The sequence below is a fragment of the Metopolophium dirhodum genome, chromosome 2 (genome assembly GCF_019925205.1).
Source record: "Metopolophium dirhodum isolate CAU chromosome 2, ASM1992520v1, whole genome shotgun sequence".
NCBI classification, from domain to species: Eukaryota; Metazoa; Arthropoda; class Insecta; order Hemiptera; family Aphididae; genus Metopolophium; species Metopolophium dirhodum.
In genome coordinates, this window is record NC_083561.1 from 27,908,453 (window position 1) to 27,935,202 (window position 26,750).

Consider the following 26,750-nt stretch of genomic DNA (forward strand, 5'->3'; position numbering starts at 1 on the left):
TATTTATTATCGGGCCGCTATAGAGTGCGTCTCTATATAGGTAATACCTACCTATACAATTAAATAACAAACGTTAGAAATAAAACGTATTACGCACTCGCACGCTATTAAATTATTTATAAGTTTATAGATACCTGCAGTCGTGTATATTCAGTTTAAACATTTAAAATTTTATAACGACATAATAACCTAATACTAGTTGTCTAGTTACCTAATATGTAACAATTTTTTTCCTCGTTCCATTTGAATTTTGATGATCGACAACTCAACATTAACCGTATAAATTATAATAATGTTATTACGTGCAGTAGATAGATATAGTATACACAAATTAGTAATTTGTAAAATCAAAATAATATATTCATAAGCTCATAATTGGTATATCGTACAGTGTAGTTGTACTAGTTGTAGACAATAATTCTATTTCTCCGATCTCAAAATATTATATTATTATAATGATATTATTATACTTCAATGATTATACTACGTTAATACGGCGTTATAGTTAGGCATTTTAAGTACGTCGCTTTCGTGTAGAATACTAGAATGTCATGAGATACTTTGTTTCAAATTTTCAATCCTCAGCTATAAAAACAGAAAATTTTATAAATTTGTAACAATACAAAATAATTTGCAAATTTTCGATGTTTTGACAAAATGTATAAAATTTAAAATTTAATAATTATTTTGTAGCTAAAAACTACACGTTTTTACCGAAAAATAGTTTTAAGGGGCCTCGCTATGGCATTGATTTAAGGAGAATCAATGAGAGGCCCCTTCATCGTTTTCCTCTTACAGATTCATAATAATAAAATACCTATTACTTTTATTTTATAATTTTAAATTTATTTGTAGTAATGTAGTAATCAGTATGAATATATATAGTTTTATTAATAAATTAATATCCATTATTTTTGTTAAAAATAAATAAATAAAGTAGTTTAAGTTGCCTAATCCGTATGTAGTTATAAAATTAATAGGAAATAAAAAAATATATAATTATAAATATGGTATATTATATATATTTACTAATATTATATTTTAATTAATTATTATATTGTATAATACTATTTAGTTAATATAATGAATATATGTAGGTACTAAACAATTACCTGCATAAAATAGTAAAAAATTATATCTAATAATAAAATCGAAAAATGAAGTAATAAAAATTGAAAAATAACACAAGAGTAGATTTTAATAGTTATTTGTTGTTATAGTTATCGTAGGACTTTCAAATTTAGGTACAAATGTTTGTGTGATTATTATAATGTATGGTGCGTATAGGTTATTAGTAAATTAAATAAATTAAGTTAAATATTTATAGTATTTTATAATAAACTATAATGTATTTTCCAGTATACTTTAAAAAGTACCTACGGACTTAATTAAAATTATATAGATACAATTATTATATGCAATGTTACAACAAAATTTACTTATGATTTACTTTTTGTTGAAATTTGTCTTAAGAACATATAAATGCTGTTTTGGTCGAATGGACATTGTCTGTAGGCAGTCGTACACACTCCATTCTTCCCGGCTTCAAGAGCTGCTTTGAATCTCGAACCATCAATCATAAAATTCATTACAGAGTTTCTAAGACAGGTTTTACAATAAATTATTGAAAGAACACGTTTTTTATTCATTTATTATAACTTAAGATAAAATAAACATTACATACTGTGTTAAAGTATTAATTGAAGTGTCTACAAAATTGTTAATTCCAGATTTTTCTTTAACTTGTTCCGTGGACTGTATATAAGTGCACAGTGCTTTTTGCATACATTCTGTTGTATTTATATTATATTTGGACATGGACTCTTCAAACTTTGTGACTATACCATTTAAACCGGACATTAGATCCTCACCTATAAGTGTTAACAGACATTTTTACCTTTTATGCCATATTTATATAACAACAAACATGTAAAAAATAAAGAACAATGCATTGAATCATATCAGTATTAGTTTACGTACCTATCCACTTTGTTTAAACCTCCAACTAAGTAGGCTAAAGTAATTTTCTGAGACATTGTTATAGGTTAATAATAACTAATGAGTAATAGTCATTAAAAAAAATAATGAAAACGTATACAATAAATATAAAAAAATAATTAAAAATGTATAACAAATTAATTTGAATAAACCAAGGCTGAGAAAAAGTAAATCGTGAATAAAATACTACGTGTACGACGAGTACGTATAATAAATTGAATAATTGGCAGATATCTTTCAAAATCGCTATGACATCGAAGAAAAATGTAAAAACAATATACGTACGATTTATTTAATATTTGTAATAATTATGGATGAATAAATTACTGTTTTAACTCACTCCTTCCATATCCTGTGTAACCGGTGCCCACTGGATGAGCACCAAAAAGATTTGTTGTCGAAAATAGTAAGTAAAGAATTTTCGGGATGAAAATTAAAATTCCAAGCCCGACGACAGCGCCAACAACCAGACCTCCTATATCAATTTTGTTGGATCCATAGCTACTGACCGAATTACCTTGATAACCCTTAAACAAACAATTTTATTTTAATATAAATTATTAATTGCTTATGTAACATGACTTGTATGCAGTATATTATTTGTTCCTCCTCGTCTACCAGAAAAACTCATTTGCTTGTTCTTCGTAATTCACAACAATATTAGGTACTCTGCATACAAACACAACTTATATAATATATTTAAAATGACCCTAAAATTATAAAAAAAGATACTGCCATATCTAGTTCTAAATCCGTTGATTGACAAATTTTTTTAGACGTTATAAATTTAATGAATACATATTAATAATACTATACTGCAGCATGCATTGTAATGTATACCTATATTTAATAGGTAAATAAATATCTGTTTATACTTACGCCCATTCCAGTTGATGATCCACCAAAAGATGACGGTATGTATCCAAATCTAGCCTCGTGTGAGCGTCCAACATTTGTTTTGTTTTCGTTTTGTACGCCTTCGAAATACGTTACAGGATTCGGTAGCACTCCACTATATAGTTAGAAAGCAAACGTCAAATATCGTACAAATATACAATATTGAAGGAATAATTTAATTTAATCGCGGACATTATTATATAGGTAGGTAATAAGAACATAGACAATATAATATTGGTAAATGTGGATCGGCGCGGCGCGACGTGATTGAGAGTAAGCAACAACCGTTGCCACTAGTTCTTGGATGGGTGACCACCCGGGTGCGTAGTGCGCAAAAACCTTGCCACACATACACGTGTTCCTAACCGACCGTACTTATACCAATCCCTACCAACCTTACAGACTAATGACCTCAGTGGTCGAAGCCTCAAAAAAAAAAAAAAAAATATTGTATAATGAAAACTGTAATATATAATAAGTATTAGGTAAACGTTCGGTTAAGATTTAAATTAATTACATTGTACGCGTTTGAAAAAAATATAAATACATTTTTTTTTTAAATAATACGCGTCGGTAGGTAATCGCACATAAAACATTGATCACTATGTTATTTCAGTAAATATAAATATCATAATAATGCATTTCAGTATTTATTCATATTATTATAGTTTTAAATAAAGGGTGTACCCTGTATAATACTATAAACGACTATAGTAACAATGTGGTAGAACTTAAAAAAATTTGTAAGTACTAAGGTACGAGTATCGGAGTAGGTATGTGTGATTATTAGATTGTAGTTTATTTTATATAAGTGCTGAAATATTTGATGGTGGTAACATAAGGGTTGGCTTGGTATAAAGCTTCTGAATTATCTCTTTCCCGATTTTCACGATGTATTTGTTACTGATGCAAATAGTTAAAATGTAGATAATATGCTTGTAGAAAAAAGTGTATTAATCCAGGTAAATATAATATAGTATCCTGATAATTAAATGGTTATAAATTGACATTTTTAACACAAATATTCCTGAGCTATGCCTACATTTCAGTGTATAGAAACTAAAAGTATAATTATTTAATAATGAATATTCAGTAGCCACTGTGTCAGTAGGTAATTTATGGATGTATAATTTATTGAACGATTAAAAAATAAAATTTTACATTTATCGTTCAAACACATTTAAAGCAATACGTCATTTCTTAATAGCTGGTACTTGGTAGGATTAATAAACTTACTTGGATGGCATTTCAAACGAGTTGGGCAGCGCACAAACAACCAGTTGAATAGACGCCAAAACGTATACGACCGATTTGAACACCTGGAAAAACAATGTCGAGATAAACGTGCGGAAATTTCAAGAGCCGAAAACACGTGTTTGTTTTTGTTTACCATTGCAGAGCTGCAGTGAAAATGACGAATATTATTATTCAGCGACGTGAGCGTTGAAAATCGTAATGTCTCGAAAATAGGTAAACACATCGGTATATATATGGCGCACGAGACAATATGCGGATGTCGCACACGGGAAGGAAAATAAAAGTGAAAATGTGCACTTAAAAATAATCTGTCGTAGGAACAGAGCGTAGTTTTTCCAGAACCATTGTTGGAGGCTGTTGATGAGCAACCATTTGTGACTCTGCACTGGGAAGATTTTTTTTTAATGAACAGTAAACAGTGTTATTATTATTACTTAACGAATATTACCACATTGCATTTCTGTTGTTATGCGTTATGTGTGTTTTGTTTGTCGTGCGTTCACGTAATCTATCTATATATTTTTTGGACACGTAATACATAATATTATAATAATATGGTTGCATTGTGTTTACACTGCAATTAAAACGTTATTTGAAAAAATGTAGGACATATATGTTTATTAAACGTCGACCGTTTTTCCGGTGGTTGAGTTTTACTCTCATTTATTATTTGTTGTGCCACAATATAAAAATATATTATGCTAATGTTTTGGTAAATACATAACATTATATTCATTGAATACGCTGCAGTTTTTGTCGCATCCGATACTAGTACACACTATTATTTGTATACGATTGCACATGCAGTATATTAATCCTGGAAAAAAAAACACTATGTTTGGATTGTAAATAATAATAAATTCAGTAAGAGTGATTTAGTGACTATATACTTGCTACTAACTCATTAGATAACAACGACGAAGACATAATTATTTTAATATTTGATAATACCTATCTACTAATAGAAAAATACCGATACGATTGAACTTTCAAATATTTGACTTCAATATGAAATGTATTTTATTTTGTTTAGTTTTGATGTTAAGCCCATATAGGTACTGTAATAATAGTGTGCAGTATAAGAGTTTTTTCTTTCAAAATTGACTGTTGATCCATATAATAAATAATAATCCATATATGTTTAATATTTTATTCATGACTTTTAATATTTTTTAACACTGGTTTCAGATAAGCAGGTTTTGATATATTATTCTTATATATTATAATATAATTTAAATCCACTGATATAATGGCACATTCAAAATTGTATGTAACAAGTACCTATCCAAGGGTGCCGACTTTTTGTTTAGCATCATATTTTACACGGAACCTTGAAAACTTCCTGCTTACGGAACAAGTTTGCATATAATATAATGTCTGCTGGAATATGTTAAGATCAACGTACTTTTAACCACGGATAGTAATAATAATTTTTGATTGATCTGACTAAATGTGTTTATACATCTAAACTTGATTTTAAGTAAATTATATTTCTCTTATATACTATTTAAGTATATACCTACACTTTGTACACTACTTTCAGAACTTGTTTATTTGTTTATAATATTACTAGCTGATCCCGCTGGCACTTCGTTGTACGTTAAATGTACCAATTATATATGACTCAAACTTTGTTCAATTCGTTATTTAATATTCGGTGTATGGTGTATGGTGTTCAAAATTTATCTTAACTTTTCTGTTGCCCGGAATAAAAATTCTGTTTCGCAGCAGTATATTATCAGGTAGGCAATCTACCTGCGGTAGATCGCGGACCCCGTGCTGTTTGTACGTAAGTGTATGATTTAACTCTAAAGTATCAAAATTGTACAAAGCTTGTCATTTTTACTTAATTCCACCTTCGGAGGATTAATATGATCAATTAATACAAAAGCCTAACGCAACCGTACTAAAATCCGATGAATAAAAAAAAACAAATTTAACACTTTTTAAATTAGCCCATCTTCTTCCCAGAGGTCTAATCTACACACAAATATTCATTTTTATCTATACTATAAAATGATAGCGTTTGTTTGTATGTTTGGGATAAACTCCGAAACTACTGAACCGATTTCGAAAATTCTTTCACCAATACAAAGCCACATTCTTTGTGAGTGGCATAGGTTAATTTAAAAAGGGAAGTGATCATCCCGGTAGGTGCTCAAACAGGAATTTTGAGATTCACGATAGAAATTTTATCACGTATTAGCAGTGAATAATTATAATCGTTAATTACTCCACTAAAACGCAACATTTTTGAAAATCCTTTCTTATTGCACGGTGAAAATATGAGAAGAACCTCTATTCCAAATTTCAAGTCCGTACGTTGAGTAGTTTTTGAGATACAGCGATCAGTGAGTCAGTGGTATTTGGATTTTATATGTATAGATAACTAATTATTGACTAACATTATCGGACTTTATTTATGCCTAAAACCTGCTCCGTGATATCCTCTTTCATTTAAAAAAAACTGCATGACAATTGGATAAGAAGTTTCGAAGCCATACCGTAACAAAGATTTCCTCTTTTGCTTGATTTCAGTTTTATATAAATAGATTAGTTAAGACACGTTGACAATTTGATTTAGTGGAATTATTATATAACCAGGAATAAATAATACAAATTATACCAATTATGGTAGTATGATATATTAATATACGAATGACAAACTAATTTAAGTAATAACCAATAGGTACCTAAATAGTAAATTACTATATGTATTAAAAGCTCATTATTAGTACCTTAGTATTAATCTATTATACAATTTATTATGATGTTAATTATCTATTTTTAAGCATATACATTTATAAATTATTTATCATTCAGAAATTATAGATTAAACTCAATATGAACTAAGTTTGTTGTGTTTACAAACATAATATATCCTAAAATCGTTTATAAAAAAGAATCCATATAATAATTTTAAGTAGGTAGTAAAATTAAATTATTCAAATATGTTCCATAATATATACTTACTTATATACATAATATAGCAAATCGTAATTCGTATAATATAGGTAATTATTAATAAATTAATATTGTGTTTACAGACCGTTTTTACCCTTTTCCATAAAATCTACTCAACCGACGTTGAAAGGGCCAACACTAAATAAACTTCATATTAAAAACGAATCACCATTATTATTATCATTATTCACCATAGGTTTTGTCATTATTTTTATGATTTCTGAATGTTTTTTTTCAAAAATTAAACACATAAGTAATAATAGGTACTTACCTAAAGTTTTTTTAATTTCCAAGAAGTTAATAAAAATGCGTAAAAATTAATAACATGATCACTAGGTTAAATTATTTTTCTTTTTTTTCTTTGAATGATGGATATAACTCGTACGACCAAGACGAGTGCTCAAAACCCAATCATTGACTCTTGGCTACACCTATTTATATTTATTTTGTGAGTACATACCTACTTAAATAACAAGTAGTAACATAAAATACATTAGGTTTAAAAACATTCATTTTTTTTTATTCTACAATAGGTTGTCATAGAAAATGTCCACTATATACAGTGTATAATAATTTTTTTTTTAATAGTATTTGCTAAAATATTTCAAGACCATGATAAGTTATACTTTCATAAGTCGTAGCTATCTGTTTGTTTTTGTCTACAAATTATTGCTGTGCGTGGAAACTGTTATTACTAAAGATATAATTTCTTCATATTATGTTGTAATAAATATTGTGTTTTGAATTAAATATATATGTATTAATCAAACAATTATTTTTTCATTACAGATCCCAAATAAAGACATCAATAATTCAACACATTTTAATGATAAACAAAAAAAAACAAAAATAGAATCGAATATAGTTGGTCATATTGTATCAAAAAAAAATCTTATTTTTAAAAAGCCAGAGCTATGTACTAAAAATAAGTTAAGATCATCTAAACGTATTCGAAATGGATTCAAAATAAAAAATGGGGAGTCAGGTAAAAGTAAGAGAATATAAAATACAAAATTTAGTTTTTGAGTAGGTAGAGAAATATAGCGGTTATAGTTGTACATAATAATAAACAATGGGATTTTATTTTTCAATTGAACTGTGATCACACTTTTGATGAAAAGTACCTACAACCTACTCCAAAATGTACGTAGGTAATGTAGATAATAATTTGCTATGGTTTAAGAATAACAATTTAAATCTAAAAGACGTCAATAAATAATGATTTAATATTAAAGTAAAAATAAATTATTTTATTAAAAAAATTGCATTTAAGTGAGATTAGTAATACCCAGTGGCGTACGCAGGATTTTTCAATGGGGGGAGGGCTTGAAATTTAGTTACAATTTTATTTTGTCCAGTCTAATAATTTCAGACGTTTATTTGAGGTATTTTAAAATGTTTGCAACTTCTCAACTTTTCTGGTAGAAAAAATGCTCTGATCATAAACTTCGATGCCCGGTGTGTGTTTTTGGAAGCAAATTGGATATAGTTGGTACTTTTAGGAGGTTATTAAAATTGTTTCGTTACCAGCTTGGTTATACCATTACCATCCTCACTTGGATTGTATTTGATTAATTAAAATTTTTTTTTTCTATAAATGTCAATAAAAAATGATTTATCCGGTCAAAAAGTTTAAAAATTTAATACGTAAATTTTTATTATAACTAAAATATTAACGATACATAGGCATCATGGTTATTTTTTATAAGCATTTAAAGTTCAAATTTCGTCGAAACAACAGTTTATTTGTAGTTCAAAATGTATAAAATATTAAATGTGTATAAGCCTATAGACTAGAAAATTTAATACAAGGTGTTTGTTTCATACAAGTAGTTCATACTTTTACCGAAAAATTACAGATAATTTTAAGAAAATTGGTATGCAAATACAATGTTTTTTCAAAAATGAATTCATTCTGGTAAGATATTTATGAAATGTATATCTTGCTTACTATATAGTTGACAGTTGAAACTTGATAAATATTTTTTTTTTTGAAAGTAATAATAATACGTGCAATGGGGGGGGGGGCTTCAGCCCGTTAGCCCCCCTGCGGACCCCACTGGTAATACCTAGTACTTATAACAACACGTAATGTAATATGACAACAAAATAACCAATAATACTGTATCCTGTCTGAAATTAAAAAATGTGTTATGATTTTAAATGAAATAAAATAATTTAATACGTAGGTATAATACATCTATTACGTAACAAAATTAATATTACAATTATGAATTCATTATATATCATATTAGTCGATATAAATTATAATTATATAAATATATGCGGTGTTCTGGTTATTAAACAATAAATATATTATTATATTAAATATTCGACAAGCACATGTCGATTATAATATTTACCTAGTAATTTAATTATTAGAATTTATTAGAAAAACGGTATCGAATATTAAAAGCTTATCAATATAATTTATAGTTTATATTAGCTTATTGTGTTTATATATCGCAACTAATTACAATCATTCGTAAGATTATAATAACAATATTACTATTTACTATAGTGTAGTCAGTTATGAATGGATGGTTGATTAGTAATTAAATACACATTGAAAATTCATATATCATATTACTTTATATAATAATAATAATATATGAATTAGATATGTAGGTTAATGATTCAATGTAGCATTTTTTTTAAATCAAAACGTTATCATGATCATTATTTATTTATTTAATAATGTAAATAATGAACAGCGATGAATGGTGATTACGTACACAAAACAATTACAAATAAAAAGATAAATTCAATAAATTTATTGTAAACGATGTATATTCAACCAGGAACTCCATATACTCGATACGAGCTAAGCTCGGTTAGCATAACGTATCAGCTCTTATTATTATTTTAATATACACCTTATCTATATATTATAATGAATGTTTGTCTGTCTGTCCTTTATGCATCTCTAAGCCCTTAGTTTGATTGCGATGCAATTTGGTGCAGAAATAGATTACACCTTGGGGAAGAAAATTTAGTCGCAAAAAATGGTATATAAGAGGCCCAACTCGGGGAGGTTCTCAAACGGGTATTTTGAGATTTACGATGGAAAGTCTTGTTTATAAATGGTTGCTAGTGGTTATAAAATAATACTATTATTCATCAGATTTTAGTACGGTTAGGTTAGGTTAGGTTAGGTTAGGATTTTGTATCAATAGATTGTATTAATTCGCCGTAGGTTGAATTAAGTAAAAATGACAAACTTGGTATAACTTCGATAATTAAGAGTTAAATTATACACTTATATACGTACGCACCACATATTTCTTCAATATGTCTTATTTTTAACCAAATATCAAAACCTAAATTCAATAAAATTACAATATACATGTTTTGGACCCCCCTCCCCCCGAAAAAACTTTCTGTATATGGCCTTGGTAGATTGCTTACTTGATAACATACTGCTCGCATAATCACAAGCGAATCTCATGGACAACACCGGTCGGGATAGTTATAAATTAAAATATAATATAATTTACAGTTAAAAAGACATTGCTTAAGTGTGTTATACACCCAAAAAGAGTTGAACAACCACAATTTTTTTCTGGGCAACACCGAGTAATTTACCTAGTTGTAAAATATAATGTTATTGAACTATACTGAAATAAATAAACAAAAATAGCAAAAAACAATTACTGGAACAGAACAATAACTGCCATTAAAATTAATGATAATATTATGTACATAATATACCAAATTACTATTATTTAATGCATATTTATTTGATTTCCTAATGTTGGTGGGATCATTGCTTCACTGATGTCATTCAACCTTTTGTCAATAATACAATTGTTATTTAAATAAATTAAATTCGTGCCCATCGGACATATTAATTATTATATCTTATTATTCAACATATTATGCAAATATCAAAGTAGACTGAAATTACTATACTGTAATTTTAATATATTGTTGAAAAGTTAAAGTATACAATGATATTCTAATTCCATTATATGTAGACATAATATATTCTTAACAATGACTATGTGTTGATAAAATGTTGTTTAGAGTTTAGATGTACCTACTCAACATTTTAGTACAAGCCTAATACGAATATATTGAGAATGATTGGTTGAACTCAATTTTGTTGTCAATAAATGGCATAATATATAAAGTATAGAGGTATCACCATAGTATTGCGTTCATAAACCATGCCAATTTTATTAGATTTTACAGTAATAAAAACAAAAATAATGATTTTTATGTCAATTAAATTAAAGACGACGGACAAGTCGGGACAACACTGCTAATATTAAAATATAAAATGTGTTACTAATAAAATCACCAAAACAAGAATACATTATAGTTTTTCGTTAATTTTGTAACCGATCATTTGCATTTCTGAAAAACATAATATGTAAACAACATATTATTGTAAATCATAAATAGATACATTGTGAATAAACAACTACCACGGAATCGAGTGATTTGATATTTGAGAGGGATGTATTGTGGTGTAGGTCACATTTAAGTATAACAATTACTACTGTAAGTTAGCACAGGTAAAAGCTAGTATAATATATAGGTACAGATGTACCTATATATAAAAATAAACATTATATATTTTTTTATAATCAAGATTCCACACAAAATTAGCTTCTCACGAAAATCTATAGGTACGACCACGTACCTACGGCTAAGCTCACACACTTATACAATTTATTTTAATTATTCTTAAAAATAAAATTACAGTTTTCAATGTTAAACAAAATACGAGCGACAAAATAGGCATTCACGAAAAATAATTTTTTTATGTTTTTGATAATAAACCTATTACAAAAATTATAGAGCACAATGTTTTTGAGGGTATGGCTAATCGATCTGTCAAAATATTGTACCAAAACAATTTAATATCCATTTAAATTCATAAAAAGTCGAATACTAAGTCAACCAACAATCAATTATAAAACCTAAGTGTGAACTCTCAACAATATTATCCTCTATAATATTTGTAATAGGTGATTTTACTCCAAGATTATTCAATGGCCAGTTCTCAATTAGCCATATTTTTTTATTGATATTATTTCAGCACACCATATGTACTCCATGATATATAATATATGAGTAGGTACTGCAGTACTTATGATAATATGAATATATACGATGTATAATAAATATAATATATCGATAAAAATCGTATTTATTATATTTATCAATATTTGTTTATTGGCCAGTCCTATAGAGACCCTTAATATAGGTACGTACAATATAAAGGCATAAACCTATCTGTCTGTACATTAATGCTCTCTAGCCTGTCCATTCTATACATTTAATACATGTTACCATCTATATTGCAAACATAATTGTACCGTACAAATTCGGCGTGTGTCGTCGATGTTCACAGCTGCACAAGTGGCACAACAGGTGCCCGCGACGTCTGTTTGGGATTTTGGAGGCACGTGGTCGTCAGAACTGGCAGGCGTCCGGTTCGTCGTACACTCACATAGCACAGTGGGCATAGACAACAGTATACCCGTCAAGATATTAGACATGGAGGTCGGCACGAAATCAAACGGTTTCCTCAACAAGGGTTGGTTGGCCAAGGCCAACGCGCATTACGGGCCCCTAGGGCCGGTCTCGTTGTCCGTCATAAACAACGTGGATAAGAACGTTGCCATGTTTATCGGTAACTTGCGTTTAGGATTTTGTTCAGTCTACAACAAATTAATTAATAACCCATAATTTGTTTTTATAACCAATCCAAAGTAATTTACCATAGATAGTACAGTACCATCAAATAAGTACCCACCTATAGATACGTTAATATAATATGGACTTATATGGAGTGATTTTTTCAGCATGCTCACCCCATTTTCCTTTTAATAGTCCATTTATTCAAATGAGAAAATTCTAATGAGTAGTTTCTCAGTTATTAAAATGTTTATACTAAGGATAATAATCCTTAAAAATGGTTTTATAAAAATATTAATTATAACAATATATGTAATACTAGATTTAGTATTTAATATTTATTATATTATGCAATTATTACTTTTGATTATTTTTAAAAATTATTGATATTGCAAATAGATCAATAAGTAGGTATTAATTATTAACTTTTTAAAATCGTCTAAGCCCCTATATCTAGTTAACCCATTACCATAGACATTTTATCCTTAGTATACACAAACCATTTTTTTTGTTTTCAGTTTTAACCGACAACGACGCGGCCGCGGAAATTGCTTTTGCATTGTTTCCGCGAGCAGTATACACAAACCTATACAACTCAAAAACTACTCACTTGAATTTTTATTTAGGTAGGTATATCAAAATTCTCAAAAAAGAATATCTGCTTGATAATTAATTAGGGGAGTATTTTTTTATGAAATAGAAATTTGTTTTAGAATTATCTTTAAAACTGCTACAAAAAATCTCAAGAATTCAAAAATATGGTCTTCAAGTGTATTTAAAATTCAAAAATCAGAATTTGAGTATATGCATAAATTAAGCGTAAGAATAGGGTGAGCACTGAGCATGCTTAAAAAATCACGACTGCGGGTTTACCAAATAAATTTTTGATTTAGCCCCCAAGGGCCAAAACATTATTATAACATTTAGATACTTTCCTGTAAAGGTATCTATAGATATTTTAGATTTGCCAAATTTTAAGATTTAAGAGTGTACTATATAATATTTATATTAAGGATAATAATTGGTCAATTAAGCCCGATATATAAAATACAGTTTTGGTGATGGCTAGCAAGAAAATAAAACCAAGGCCATCGAACAGATTACGGTTTGCCTAACAAGATATGCAAATAACGATTTTCCGAGACCATATTATAGACAAGGACACTAAAAATAATAGGAATTTTAGCAATGTAAGGAATAGGTACGTCACTACGTAATAAATATGGTCAAGAATAAAACCTGATCCCATAAACAATTTTGTTGGATTCAAAATCGAAAATGTTAATTTTAAAACACGTACCTATAAGTTTTACTTATTTATTATATAATATATTTTAATTTTGTAATTGTACATATTTTAATTTATTATATTTTTGTTGTTGACTATTGTTATTAAAAAAGTAACCACTATAACCACCAATTTGAAAATACGAAACATAGTTTTGAATATATCATTATAAATACTAAAGTACGTACACGGAAATAGGGTAGATTTTGTGTATTTTAGAGGAATGATCAAACAGGGACAATCAATAATATACAACAACGAATTTTAATTCTTATAGGATTTGTAAACTCTCAAAACAAGAAAGACGTTGTTACTGGTATGTGGTCTATGGGAAGAAACTGTAAAAATAATTTGGACACTCATCAGTCCGTGTTTAACATACCGGATGTTCTGTATAAAGATAGCAGTGAACAAGGTGATTAAAAACTGCAACATTATGTTATTTCGTTAGTTCCTGTGACATTATATTACTTTATAAATGTCAGTTTTTATAAATAGGTACAATCTTAACTTCTTTTCATTTTAATAATTATACTTTTACCGGAAATGTAAAACGTGAAATATTAAATAAGTTCCTAGTTGTATATTTTGTAATTTGAATATAGTAATACATATTGTGATGTACCTGCCTAATCATTATTAATTATTATAAAAACATTTTATTTAATTTTATTAATTGACAATTTGACATTACCGAGTAGGTACAGTAAATAGCATTAGTTTTCTAGTAAAAAATTTAATATTTATCAGATATGTCACAAATACTTAATGTGCAAAAAAAAAATCAAATCAATTTAATTTAAAAAAAAAGTTAAAAAAAATGTTTTGAAAAATTCATGTTTTGTTTTTATTAAAATAATTAACATAGTATTTCAATGTTAATTGCTAATTTTTTTATTCTACTATAGTGGTTTTATTGATGAAGAAATATATAATGTTACGTAAAAATGGTACCTATCTAATATCTAAATATAGTTTACGTCATAATATATGTATAAATAAATACATAAAATAAACAATATTACCATTATCACAATACGCATATCACCTTGGTATCTATTGTTAAAATATTAAAAAATTAATGAAAAACAATTAATTAAAAAAATGATAGTTGCCTATTATATTTCATGCATTTGTCCAAAATACAAATTTTTTTTCGCTTTATTTTATATATTAAAACAATCTGTAAATTTAATATTTACAATAAGTACGCATATTATGTGTATTTATAATGTGATATGACTACTTGAGATATATATATATAATATATATAAACAAAGAACAGCCACCTAAAGGTGGTGGATACTTGATAAGTATACTATACCTACCCACCTAGTTTATATATTTTTAATATTTATTCGGGATGGCGGATTGATTAAGGTTCAAATTATAGCATGTTAAATATATATTTTGATACCTACATTACCTATGTATTTAAAATGATGTACCAACACTTAGTGTCCATACAAAGAGTAGGTAGTTTCAATAAAGAATACGAAGTCAGAAGTGTGTAACTTTTATAAATGAGGCTGATGAATGTGTTTCTAGAAGTTTTAATTTGTTTAGATTACTTTTGAAACTTAATTCATATTATAACTAATTGCATTTTTTACCGCATTACAAAAAATAGTGTAGCCATAGTTATATATTCAATGAGTATATAAACTGGTACATGAATTTGTTCAGATTAAGTTATTTTTGGTTTGGTATATACTTGGTAATAATATGGTCAGCCTTGACGGTCGGTTTCCGTTCAGAAATGTTTTTCGAACATGATAATTTATCATTTAATTCAATTTTAACACATCCATATTTACAGATAACAGTGACCTAGGTACTTGGAACTATAGGTACACTCGACACCTACTATACGACAGAACGATTGAATTTTCATGATTATTAATTTCTCTTTTACTTATTTTTAAATAATTAGGGTGATCTTAAACATCGATATATCAAAAACAATTTCTGAAAAGGAGTTATCGAATAAAAAAAAAATAGTTTCTAAAAAATCCAACACTGCCATAAAAGTCCATGTGCTCATTTTTGGAGGTCCATTTCAATGGCCCCCCCACTTTCGAAATTTGAACTTCTGACCACGCCAAACGTTTGTGCATCGTTTGTGCAGAAATGTGCACCAGGTCCCGACGTTTGTGCACAAAAGCTCCCAGCGCTATCCAAAAAACAAAGTGGGGGGGGGGGCATTGAAACGAGACACCCTCTTTTTGAAAATTGAAATTTTTAAGGTGCCAAACGTTTGTGCATCGTTTGTGCAGAAATGTGCACCAGGTCCCGACGTTTTTGTACAAAAATTCCCAGCGCTATCCAAAAAACAAAGTGAGGGGTATTAACACGAGGCTCCCCCTTTTTTGAAATTTTAAATATTTGTCATATTAATAAATGTTGTTTACGTACCTAATAGGTTTAATAGAATTTTACTATTGCCATGTAAACGTATGACAAATAAAATCTACAAATATTTTTAATTTATCAAGAAAGCATTATCTTGTTCTAATGCTTTTGATTTCAAAATTGTATGAATAAATACAGTTTTTTCTTTATGCATTTCTTTATTTTATATTTTATATTATATTTTGCTGATGAAAATGTGTTTATGGACAGGTACCTCAACTCGACGTTGCTGTATGTCCGGTCCAATAATGTAAGTTATAAGTCATTGTGTATATTTTAATACAATAAAAGCATAGTAAAAAAATAATTAATAGACTATATTAATATAGTACCTACTTAATTAATTTAATATACCTAACCATACCTATACACATATAAAAATATTATAATAATATATTATTTATGTTTGAATTCATTAGAACAATGGCGTATCAGACGTCGCTCCCAAACCGGTCGACATCCATCTGCATAACTGTGAGTTGAAAACGTCTATATTTAAAAATTGTTATAGTATAATATTTATCTAATAAATTAATTTTCTTTAGCATTCCGCAAGAATGAGCGGTATAGTTTGAAAACTGAGTTATCTGGTGGATGTCGATACGTTGGTGAGCAGCCGTCGCACATAGGTCCGATGTACCTATGGAAAGTTATTATTGGATCGGTCATAATATTACGTTGAGAAGTTATCTGTCCATAAACATATTTTCAGATTTGTAGGCCAATTCCGTTGCCATTTTTTAATCATTCTTTGTTTTTATTAAGGTTCAGGTGTAACAGCATTTTAGGGGCTATTGTAATTCCCACTTCCAGGACTTTATCATACATACAGCCGACAACCCGATGACCTACATTTTTGTGTATTCTGGTCTACCCTAGGATGGCCGCGAAGTAACGATCACGTCACCGTTTATCAGATTGCCCAGTTTGAAAGAGTCTCCAACAATTTCATCAGATAGGTACGCCATAAACCGTGGCATAGCGCTGAATCAGCATCATTTTGTCCGGATATCTACAAAAATGATGTCCCAATTATTAGAAGCTAATAATATAGGTACTTAATATTTATTGTAATATAATATAATATTAAACTCATTATACTCAGTTATTACGATTAAGTAGAAATAATATTTTTCAAATAATATTACAGTGTCTTTGTCGAACAGTCAGCTGTATGAAGTTTCCGCTGTGCCTTAAAACGGGTCAACGCCGCCGGTCGCTGAACACGGGAAATACTCAAGTCCACCCAGCATTGTATTGATGAATTAACAGTACATCTTACATCTTACATCTATCATTGCAATCTTATAATTATTCACCTGAATGCATGTAATCCTGAATGTACAATTAATTTATTACTACCCATCTACAAAGTCAACACTGTATTAATAAAAGTATTTATTGTTAAAATAAAATAGAGTTCTATATTATTTGTAGGTACTTAAAAATTATTTGGGTATAAAGGAAACTTATGTTAATCATACAAAATTAGATAAACTAAAAGACAAAAATAATAAGTAAATACGTCGTGTTAAAAATAGTTTTTAATTATTATAGGTAGGACAGGTACCTATTATATAGGTAGGTACTTATCCAAAACTCGTTTATCAGGAATTAAATAAAAAGGGAGGTCAATTAAAAAAAAGTGGGTAAGTGGATGTCGCTCTGCTGTACAGTAGGTTACAAGTAGGTGACTTTAATGGATGGTGTTAAATTTGAATTCAATGATATAATCTCATTGTATAAGAAAAACGATTCTGAGCAAAAACGGTCCGTCAGCCTATGATATTGCCAAGTATATTTGATGATATTATAGTGAATAAAGTAATTTATATATAACCTATTTACGTGGAACCTTGTTTTAAATTTTTAATCCTCAGCTACAAAAGTTGAACATTTTATACATTTTTAACCACAAAATAATTAATAAATTATAAATTTGATAAATGTTGTCAAAATTTTAACTTTAAATGCTTATAAATAAAAATTGAGCATATGTATTTTTAATATATTTAACTGCTATTAGAACGATATATCAGCAGCCTTATATTAAATTTTCACGCTTTTTTACCCAACAAATAAAATTTTATTGATATTTATAGAAAAAAAAACTAAAATAATTGAAAACTGACTATGTCCGTAAACAGCTCAAAAAGAGTCAAAATATTTTCAACATTTTATGGTGTATAGAAAATGCTAATATAAACATTCAGTGAAATTTTCAAGTATCTACAGTCATACGTTTTTTAATTACAACAAAAAAGGAAAATCGTTACATGAGAAATCGAGTGAATATCAAATGTTGTAAAAATATGAATTTCAAACGTTCATAAAAATTTAATTTGACTTTCTTGTAGACATTTTTTTTTTAATAAAGGTAGACAAACTTATGAGTAATCTTATATTACATTTTCAAATCTTAGATTTAAAAAGAAAAATTTTTATGAATTCTCAACTCAAAATAATTTGCTATTTTTCGTGATTTTTCAGTATTTTGTCAAAATTTGAACTTTAAATGCTTATAAATAAAAACTGTGACTAAGGATTTTTAATTTTTTTCATCTGCCTTTGAAACAATAACCTAGGAGCCTTCTATTAAATTTTCAAGCTTTTTTACTCAACAGATAAAATTTTATTGATATTTATAAAAAAAAAACTAAAAAAATTGAAAACTGACAATGTCCGTAAACAGCTCAAAATAGTCAAAATATTTGGAAAATGTTATGGTGTATAGAAAATGCTAATATAAGCATTCAGTCAAAATTTAATGTACCTACGGTCATTTGTTTTAGAGTTGCACTAAAAACCAAAATCGATTTTCTCGAAAACGGACTTTGCGTAAAAAATTCCCGTTTTTCCTTTGTTTTTCACGTTGCTTTTGAAAACTACTGGGAAAATTTTATTTTTGACCCCCCATAGTACCAACTAGATTCACTTTCCTATCAGAAAAGTTACTGTTAAAGAAAATTCAAGTACTTTTACTGTCCTAAAAGGTAATGACAGACACAAAAAAAAAATAAAAAAAAACACACATCATTGTAAAATCAATACATTCCTTGCTTCCCTCAGAATCTAAAAAAAAAATTGGAAGTGACTCTGCTGAACAGTAGGTTATAAGTGGGTGACTGTTATGGATAGTGTTAAATTTGAATTTTATGATATAATATCATTGTATACGAAAAACGATTCCAAGTGGAAACGATTTGACAGCCTAGGATATTGTATACTATACTTATATTGATATTATTAAATATTATTAATACCGTAGCCGGTTAAGTTGAGTTATTATTATTTGTTTATTATCATATTTGTATATAATAATACATTTTAGACGTTTCAATTACCCGAGAATAATATTTTTAAAATAGGTATATAAATTACAAGTTACAACGAATTATGAACGATATTTCAAAAATCAATTGCCGAAAATCATTAGTTTTTAACTGAAAACGACAGAGAGTCTGAATTTGGCGGTCAATCTTATTTTTAAGTTATATTATAGCTAATTGAACTTTTTGGTATTTTCATATAATATGTCCGGTGTAGTCACTCGCACACTGCGCTTGCTCGAACAATTAAAATCAAAAACATCCCTCGACTTGTTATGTAAATCCACCATGAGGGGGTGTCAGAATTATTTTTGCATCATCAATTTTAAAACGTTGATTTACCTAGATGAAAAAAAAAATTAATTTGTTGTACTTAAGCTCAGTAAACTTTAAGCGTTGTACGGGTGCGTAAAACACCGAAAATCGTGAAATTCGTAAGGCTATACCATAAAAACCAATGATTTGCAGGTAGTCGAGTTTTGGACAAGTACCTACATAGGTAACTTATATAATTCATATTGTAAATTAATAAGGTACCAAAAAAATATAACTTCTCAAACACTTTGTCTATTTGCACTGGCGGGAGAATGTATTAGAATGTCTATAAACTTGCGGACCAGTTTGTATAGTTAAATTTGGCATGCGAACTATAATTGAAATAGAAAACCAGAATAGGTGCATTGCAGATGACAAAGATTTCTGTAAAAGAACATACGATTTATCAATATACCGTATAGGTACTGATAATACTGATAGTACTAGATAATACTATAATATATAAGTTCTATGGATTTATCATAATAAACAATATATTTTATAATATCTATGGCAATCGTCAATTGTCGAAATTCGTCGGCGACGGTTAACAATTCTAATAATTTCAGCAAATACTATTGTATTATAAATATAATATATTGTATATTTTGATTTCAGTGAACAAAAAAATAATAAGCCACTAATATAAACGGACAGTTCGTTAAACCGTACATATTATAATTTAAGTTTTAATACAAACTCCCAAATTTCATTATGATCAGGTTATTTTCATAAAGTATTTCGATACTTTCAAGTTTCAGTTCATCGGAGTGAGATGATTAGATGGAGATGGATGAAGATAGCTGTTTCTTCGGCGATGGCGGCACTCTAGCTACGTTTCACCGGAAGAGTAGATGTTTACGAGTAAGTTTGTTTTCATATTATTACCTACTATTTTACATTTACTTTTTAGACTTAAATTAAATATTTATTGCCACGGACAATCTGTTAACTACGTGACGTAGAAGCATTTATAAGTTTAATCCCAATAGCGCAATGTATAAAATACGCGAGACCGTCTTCGTTTCATCACGCCAAGTATACGCCGGGTATCACCTTAGGTTTGCGCGAAGTATTTAAAACAATATAATGTTATTAATCTTTATATTTTATATTTTTATATACGTAAATACATAATACACCTCATATATTTTATTAGCATACTTACACTTTTTTTAGTGTAGTTTATACCCTAGATGGCTATAGATATAGGTATTAAATGTCTTGCAATTATTTTACTATAATTATTAATTTCATTATAATATAATATAACAATACACTCTAAATTAAATTAGTTGTTATCAAGACAGACAGTCTTAAAACAAACTCTTTTCTGGACGTTTTCAAAACGTATTATGCTTAAAAAAAATTGCACAGTTGTCGTAGCAGTCAGTTGCTAGATCAACCCGTGTGACATCAAATAGGAATTATTCTTGTTTTTTTAATTAGTTTTTTCGAAAAATATAGGTATGTAACATGTATAGCTCATACAATTATGAATTTATAGTTAATGGAAATGCGGATGTTTATACTTCATAGATATTTTTTTAGTTAATAATCGTGTAAATAATTTGATTAGATTAAACAATAAGGTACCTACTCATCACTAGTATCAATTTTATTATATTACATGTAAAATCACCAACACAAGGTGCAGACTGCGTTTAAAAAATTAAAAACATAAAATAAAATATTAAATAATGTTTTAGTAGAAGCTGGAAACTGCAGTTTATTTTAATTTATAATCCAATTAATGTAACCGAGAACGTAAGTATTAAATTCATCATTGAATGATTATTCAGAGATCACTTTGGGATAAATGTAAATTAAATTAAAAATAATTTAAAAACATTTTGTAAAAGGAACAAGATTACTGCTAATATTTAAGTCTTAATAATTATTAACAAATAAATACAAATAATAGATTTTTTAATAGTTTTTAAATATTAACATTCAGTGTAAATATAGTTTCTGATCGACTTACCAATATGTAATAAACCTATATGTAATAAAATAATTATTCATATCAAATAATCCTAACAATTTAATGCAAGGATTCACATAAATTGATCTTACAGCAGCCTTAAAACACCAAAAATACATTTGTACATAATTTACAAAATTTTAGTTCCCTATTATGGTGTAGGTATTAATACAAACAATAAATTGCTATTCGAAAACACAATTTCGTATACCTATTATTATTTACTAAATACCTACAACTAAACTAAACTAAAAATAAACATATGATTACATATACTGAGTGCCTATAAAATAATATTATATATGAAAATTGAATATTTATTACGAATACTTATCGTTTACACAGACCACAAGAAAAAATAATTAAAAATATTAAAAAAAAAAAAAAACACGCATCATTGTAAAAATATAGTTGGTATTATAGTATTTGATGAATTTACTGTATACGTTTATGGCTTTATGTTAACTCTAAAATCCAGTAATCACATTTTTATTTCATAATTAATAAAATACAATATGCTCTTATAAAAATATTCTTGTGCTTCTGATATCTATTCACCACCTTAATCAATAATTAAATTGATAAACGAAAATAATAATTTAAATAATACCTATATCATATTATTATAATTCAAATTCAAAATTATAAACTATTTTGGTTTATTGTCTTATCAATTTTCAATGAACAAATTGGTCCTCAACACAGAACTCTTTGATATAAAAAGTTGCATTATATTATATCCGTGGATTCATCATATTGACGTACCTAGTATGATATCTATCATTTATTTATTTAATCTATGGCAAATCTCAAAGTCATTGCAGAAGACACAGTCGATTAAAAATTCTAAAAATTCAATAAGCAAAGAAGATATGAGCAAAAAACTTAGTGCGTTTCGAATAATTTTATTTTTCATAAATCACAATATTCTAAGTTCTGGCTGTATTATGGAGCGTTTCCTCTTGGGCGTCACAGTTCACACACGTCACGGATTCCGCCGAAGGAGTCGATAATTAAAGTAAGTTTGTTTTTATATTCTTTTGGGGCTTAAATTTACTTTTAAGACTTAAAACAAATATTTAATGTCACGAAAAATGTGCTATCCAAGTGTTGTAGGCGCATATTTTAGTTCCGGACTAGAAATGTATAAAATACGCGAGATATAAACGCCGTCGTCGTTTTTCCAGTCCCTGTTTGTAGAATAATTATAGTTAATAGGTGAATACAGGGTACTTAATATAAATATATCAATATTTTGATTTAACTTATAGAAATATATGTTATGACTTATAACTGATAATAGTCATAAGATACAATTTTAATTAATAACTGGTATTTTTTTTTTCCAAATACAACGTTATAAGTTATAGGTAGCTATTAATTTAGAGTCACATACTTAACTTCTATTGTACACCTAATATCTATATTCTATATCATAGGGATTAGGGATGTATAACCATGTACACATAAAAGTATATTCACGGAATGGTCAACTGCCTATCCTGACGTGTGCGCACTTATGAATAATATACCTACTAATAAACTCGTATAGGTATATAAATAGTGTAATACTACATACACGAATGTGTTACCTATTATGTCCCTAAAAGTTCAACAGTTATTATTATATTTATTTATTTTTTAAATATAGGTAGGTACATTATAAGACTCTAATTAAAATCACATTTTTTTTTTATTTTTTTGAACACAATGTTTTAAAAATTATTAATTAATATATAATTTATCGGTATAGTACTAAATGAATTAATGAAATAAAACAAACACAACTACTATAATTATTAGTAATAATAATATATCCACGTATAAATTATTAAAATACAAAACGAACAAACGAAAAACGATTCTGAGCAAAGATATTGTTAACTAATAAATAATATTGAGATTAAAGTAATTTATTTTTTCGGTAGAAAATCGGTATAATTATGAATTATAAATATTTTTTTATTTTCATACCATGACGCTTGTGTGAAAACTTGTTTATATTAAGTGTTTAAGATATTAGATTTCGGTTCGGCTGATTGTCCACCCCTTCACTCTTCCGCATCAAAGCATCAGAAATTATTATTTATTATTTAAATATAAACTGCATTTTCTGAATTTTCTAAAACATTGCTTTCCAAGCAAAGAATTCGTTTCATATATTATCAATGAATTGAAAAATGAAATTAGAACATTTATATGGGATAAAGTCAATTTATAAAAAACTTATTAGAAAAAAATTAAATACAATTAAATAAAGGTAATTTTTTTTCTTATATTTCTATTTTTTTACGTACCCATTATGTTTGATACTATAACTTCAGTCTTCAGTTATAGAAAACAACACTTGCCAATATGGAATTACTGTCGAATTTTTTTATTTTAAAATATTAAATAGCATCTGATCGACTGATGTGCTATAATGAAACTCAAAATATAACGAATACACTACCTATACACTTATCTAAATTCTATTTTATATTCGTTTAAATTGGACTTTTAATTTTTCTGGCCATTTTATTATGCTTTGTAATATAAGTGCATTAATTCGTATTTTTAAGGCATTTTTTTTATTTTTAATGCATTTAAATCCACGTTCTATTTATAATTTAACGTTATTTTGTATATACCAATCGATTAGTGTACACAATAAAAAATATAATATTATTGATGGGATAATAGGTTGATATCTATTATGTAGGTAGGTACAGTTTTGTACGTTCAATGTATCGTTCTTAATTCATAAAGTAGCTAAATGAGTCAAATGATTTTGTCAAGGGTTGGGGGGGGAGGATATGGCTGATTTTTTAACATGCACTATTTCAAGGGCTCTTAACCTAAGGGGCGCACCACTCTAAGGAGGAGTGACACAATTTCGTAAGGGGTGGGGGGACGTGAAAATGTCTAACCTAATATATCATAAGCAGATTGAAATGTGTGAACGTTTCAGTGTTTCGAATAAATGAATAAATGTAATTTTTGTTAGGTATAAAAATAAAACTAATAAATCCTTAAATACAACATTTAAAAATACAAACTCTGTGTAATAAAAATTAATATTAGGTATTTATTGGTAGGTTTATATAATATCTGTAGACTGTAACTAGGTCGTTAGAATATTGTAGAACATTTTACTGCATATGATGCGTGTTATTTCAGAAATGGTATTCGTCAGTGAACATTTTCAAACTGGGAATAATATATCATAAGCAGATTGAAATGTGTGAACGTTTCAGTGTTTCGAAGACTAAGTTTCGTAGCAGATTTCGATTCCGTCACGGGGTATGTATTTTCTTATTTCTCAGTAGGTTTTTTTTTATTATAGTTAATTGATCAGGGGATGTATTGCCCGAAAATGTTCAATATTTGTATTGTTACTATACCGGTATAACACTATTCGGGCTATCAATAAAGTCGTGTTCAAAATTAGAAAATTGGTGAGGTATGATATTTTTTTAAGCAATTCTTTCGAGTAGGGAATTCGCTCAATGATATTTAAATATTTTCACCGATAATCAAGTACGATGACTTGTAGGTAACTAGAGACTGAGTGAATAGGAATTAGGAAGTGTGTGATATGGCGAAGATAAGGAAATGGGTCAACAGGATTTCAGAATGTTTGGTGTATGAAAGGGAAAGATGAAAAAGAAATGTAAGGTTAGGGTAGGTAAGTGGAGTGAGGGTAGCAGATATGAGAATAATAAGTTAGGTGTTAAGGTACAAAATAGGATAGAATAAGAAATTAATTAATTAAGGGTAGTGTAGGTTAGTGTACATATTGTAGTGAAAACAAGAGAGAATATGTTTAGGTGGTTCGGCTACTGTATGATAAGAGATAGTGAGAGTGGCTAAAGAAGTTAGTTAATTTAGGTGGGAAATGAGGGGCGAGAAGACTGAAGAAGAGATGGATAGACAGAATACCGATCATATGGAGGTGTGGAATGAGAGTGGCTGAACCTGTATATAGCTGTGAGAGACGGGGGAAGAAAAAGTGTAAAGGTAGAATAGTTATGTTAACAATGCTGAATACGTAGGAAAAGATCTTGAATTGCAAAGGCCACCAGCTTGCAACTAACCATAGGTTTACCTAACTAACCTTCTTATGACTCATTAGGACACATAGAATAAAAAGATCCTGAGTTAAAGGTTGCCGAACTTAAGTGTTTGATTATCAAGTTGATCCTCTGATTGTTGACACCATGGATAGTCCACGCCTATGTTAAATACATTTGAGGCCGCGTTCCCGGAGGGGAAGGCAATTGAGGCTCCTTTATATTGATAGTCGATACTCGATATGAGTATACTTTATTTGGCCTCAATTGTTCCCCTCGAAGGACGAAGACCGCTGATAAGACCATTATGTCCTATCCATATCTTTATTATCTACGATGGAGCCATACAAAGCTCACTCGTGTTGCTGGTGGGGATGTCAGCGCACTATTTGTTTTCCATCTTTGACCCACGCGTAGCATACCAAATGTACGATTAAGAAAACACTAAAATGATTGTGCGTGGGTCGGAGAGAGAAATAAATGGTGCGCTAAAAATCTGACATCCTCTTAAGTGTTAAATATTTGCCTGCATGTATGCACTAAAAACAGGCAAATATATGCACTGAAATATTCAAAAATATTAAAAATAATAAAATATTCAAAAA

At 28.2% G+C, this 26,750-nt stretch overlaps 2 protein-coding genes across 3 annotated transcripts; one reads left to right on the top strand and one right to left on the bottom strand.

The window, feature by feature from the left end:
* Positions 1 to 1,024: 1,024 nt before the first annotated feature.
* LOC132939265 (uncharacterized) lies at positions 1,025 to 12,551 on the bottom strand. 2 transcript variants are annotated; one of them, XM_061006346.1, is made up of 8 exons: positions 12,449 to 12,551; positions 4,601 to 4,969; positions 4,286 to 4,532; positions 4,132 to 4,214; positions 2,878 to 3,010; positions 2,339 to 2,525; positions 1,685 to 1,871; positions 1,025 to 1,599 (listed from the first exon to the last, which is right to left on the bottom strand). In XM_061006346.1, the coding sequence occupies exons 3-8, from the start codon at positions 4,373 to 4,375 to the stop codon at positions 1,440 to 1,442; spliced, it is 840 nt and encodes a 279-aa protein (XP_060862329.1). In that variant the 5' UTR covers positions 4,376 to 4,532; positions 4,601 to 4,969; positions 12,449 to 12,551; the 3' UTR covers positions 1,025 to 1,439. The 2 variants fall into 2 exon arrangements, with proteins under 2 accessions (XP_060862329.1, XP_060862328.1); XM_061006345.1 differs by lacking the exon at positions 4,601 to 4,969 and having other exon boundaries at positions 4,286 to 4,537; positions 12,418 to 12,517.
* On the top strand, positions 12,469 to 14,476 carry LOC132939266 (uncharacterized). Its single transcript, XM_061006347.1, has 2 exons — positions 12,469 to 12,760; positions 14,331 to 14,476. Exons 1-2 carry the CDS (start codon positions 12,469 to 12,471, stop codon positions 14,474 to 14,476), a joined length of 438 nt encoding a protein of 145 aa, XP_060862330.1.
* Positions 14,477 to 26,750: the final 12,274 nt, after the last annotated feature.

Coding starts and splice junctions, on each gene's coding strand:
- LOC132939265 (XM_061006345.1), bottom strand. Junction 1,872..2,338: donor TTACACAGGATATGGAAGGA/GTGAGTTAAAAC, acceptor TAACACTTATAG/GTGAGGATCTAATGTCCGGT. Junction 1,600..1,684: donor TCAATTAATACTTTAACACA/GTATGTAATGTT, acceptor AACCTGTCTTAG/AAACTCTGTAATGAATTTTA.
- LOC132939266 (XM_061006347.1), top strand. CDS start 12,469: ATGTTCACAGCTGCACAAGTGGCACAACAGGTGCCCGCGACGTCTGTT. Junction 12,761..14,330: donor GAACGTTGCCATGTTTATCG/GTAACTTGCGTT, acceptor TAATTCTTATAG/GATTTGTAAACTCTCAAAAC.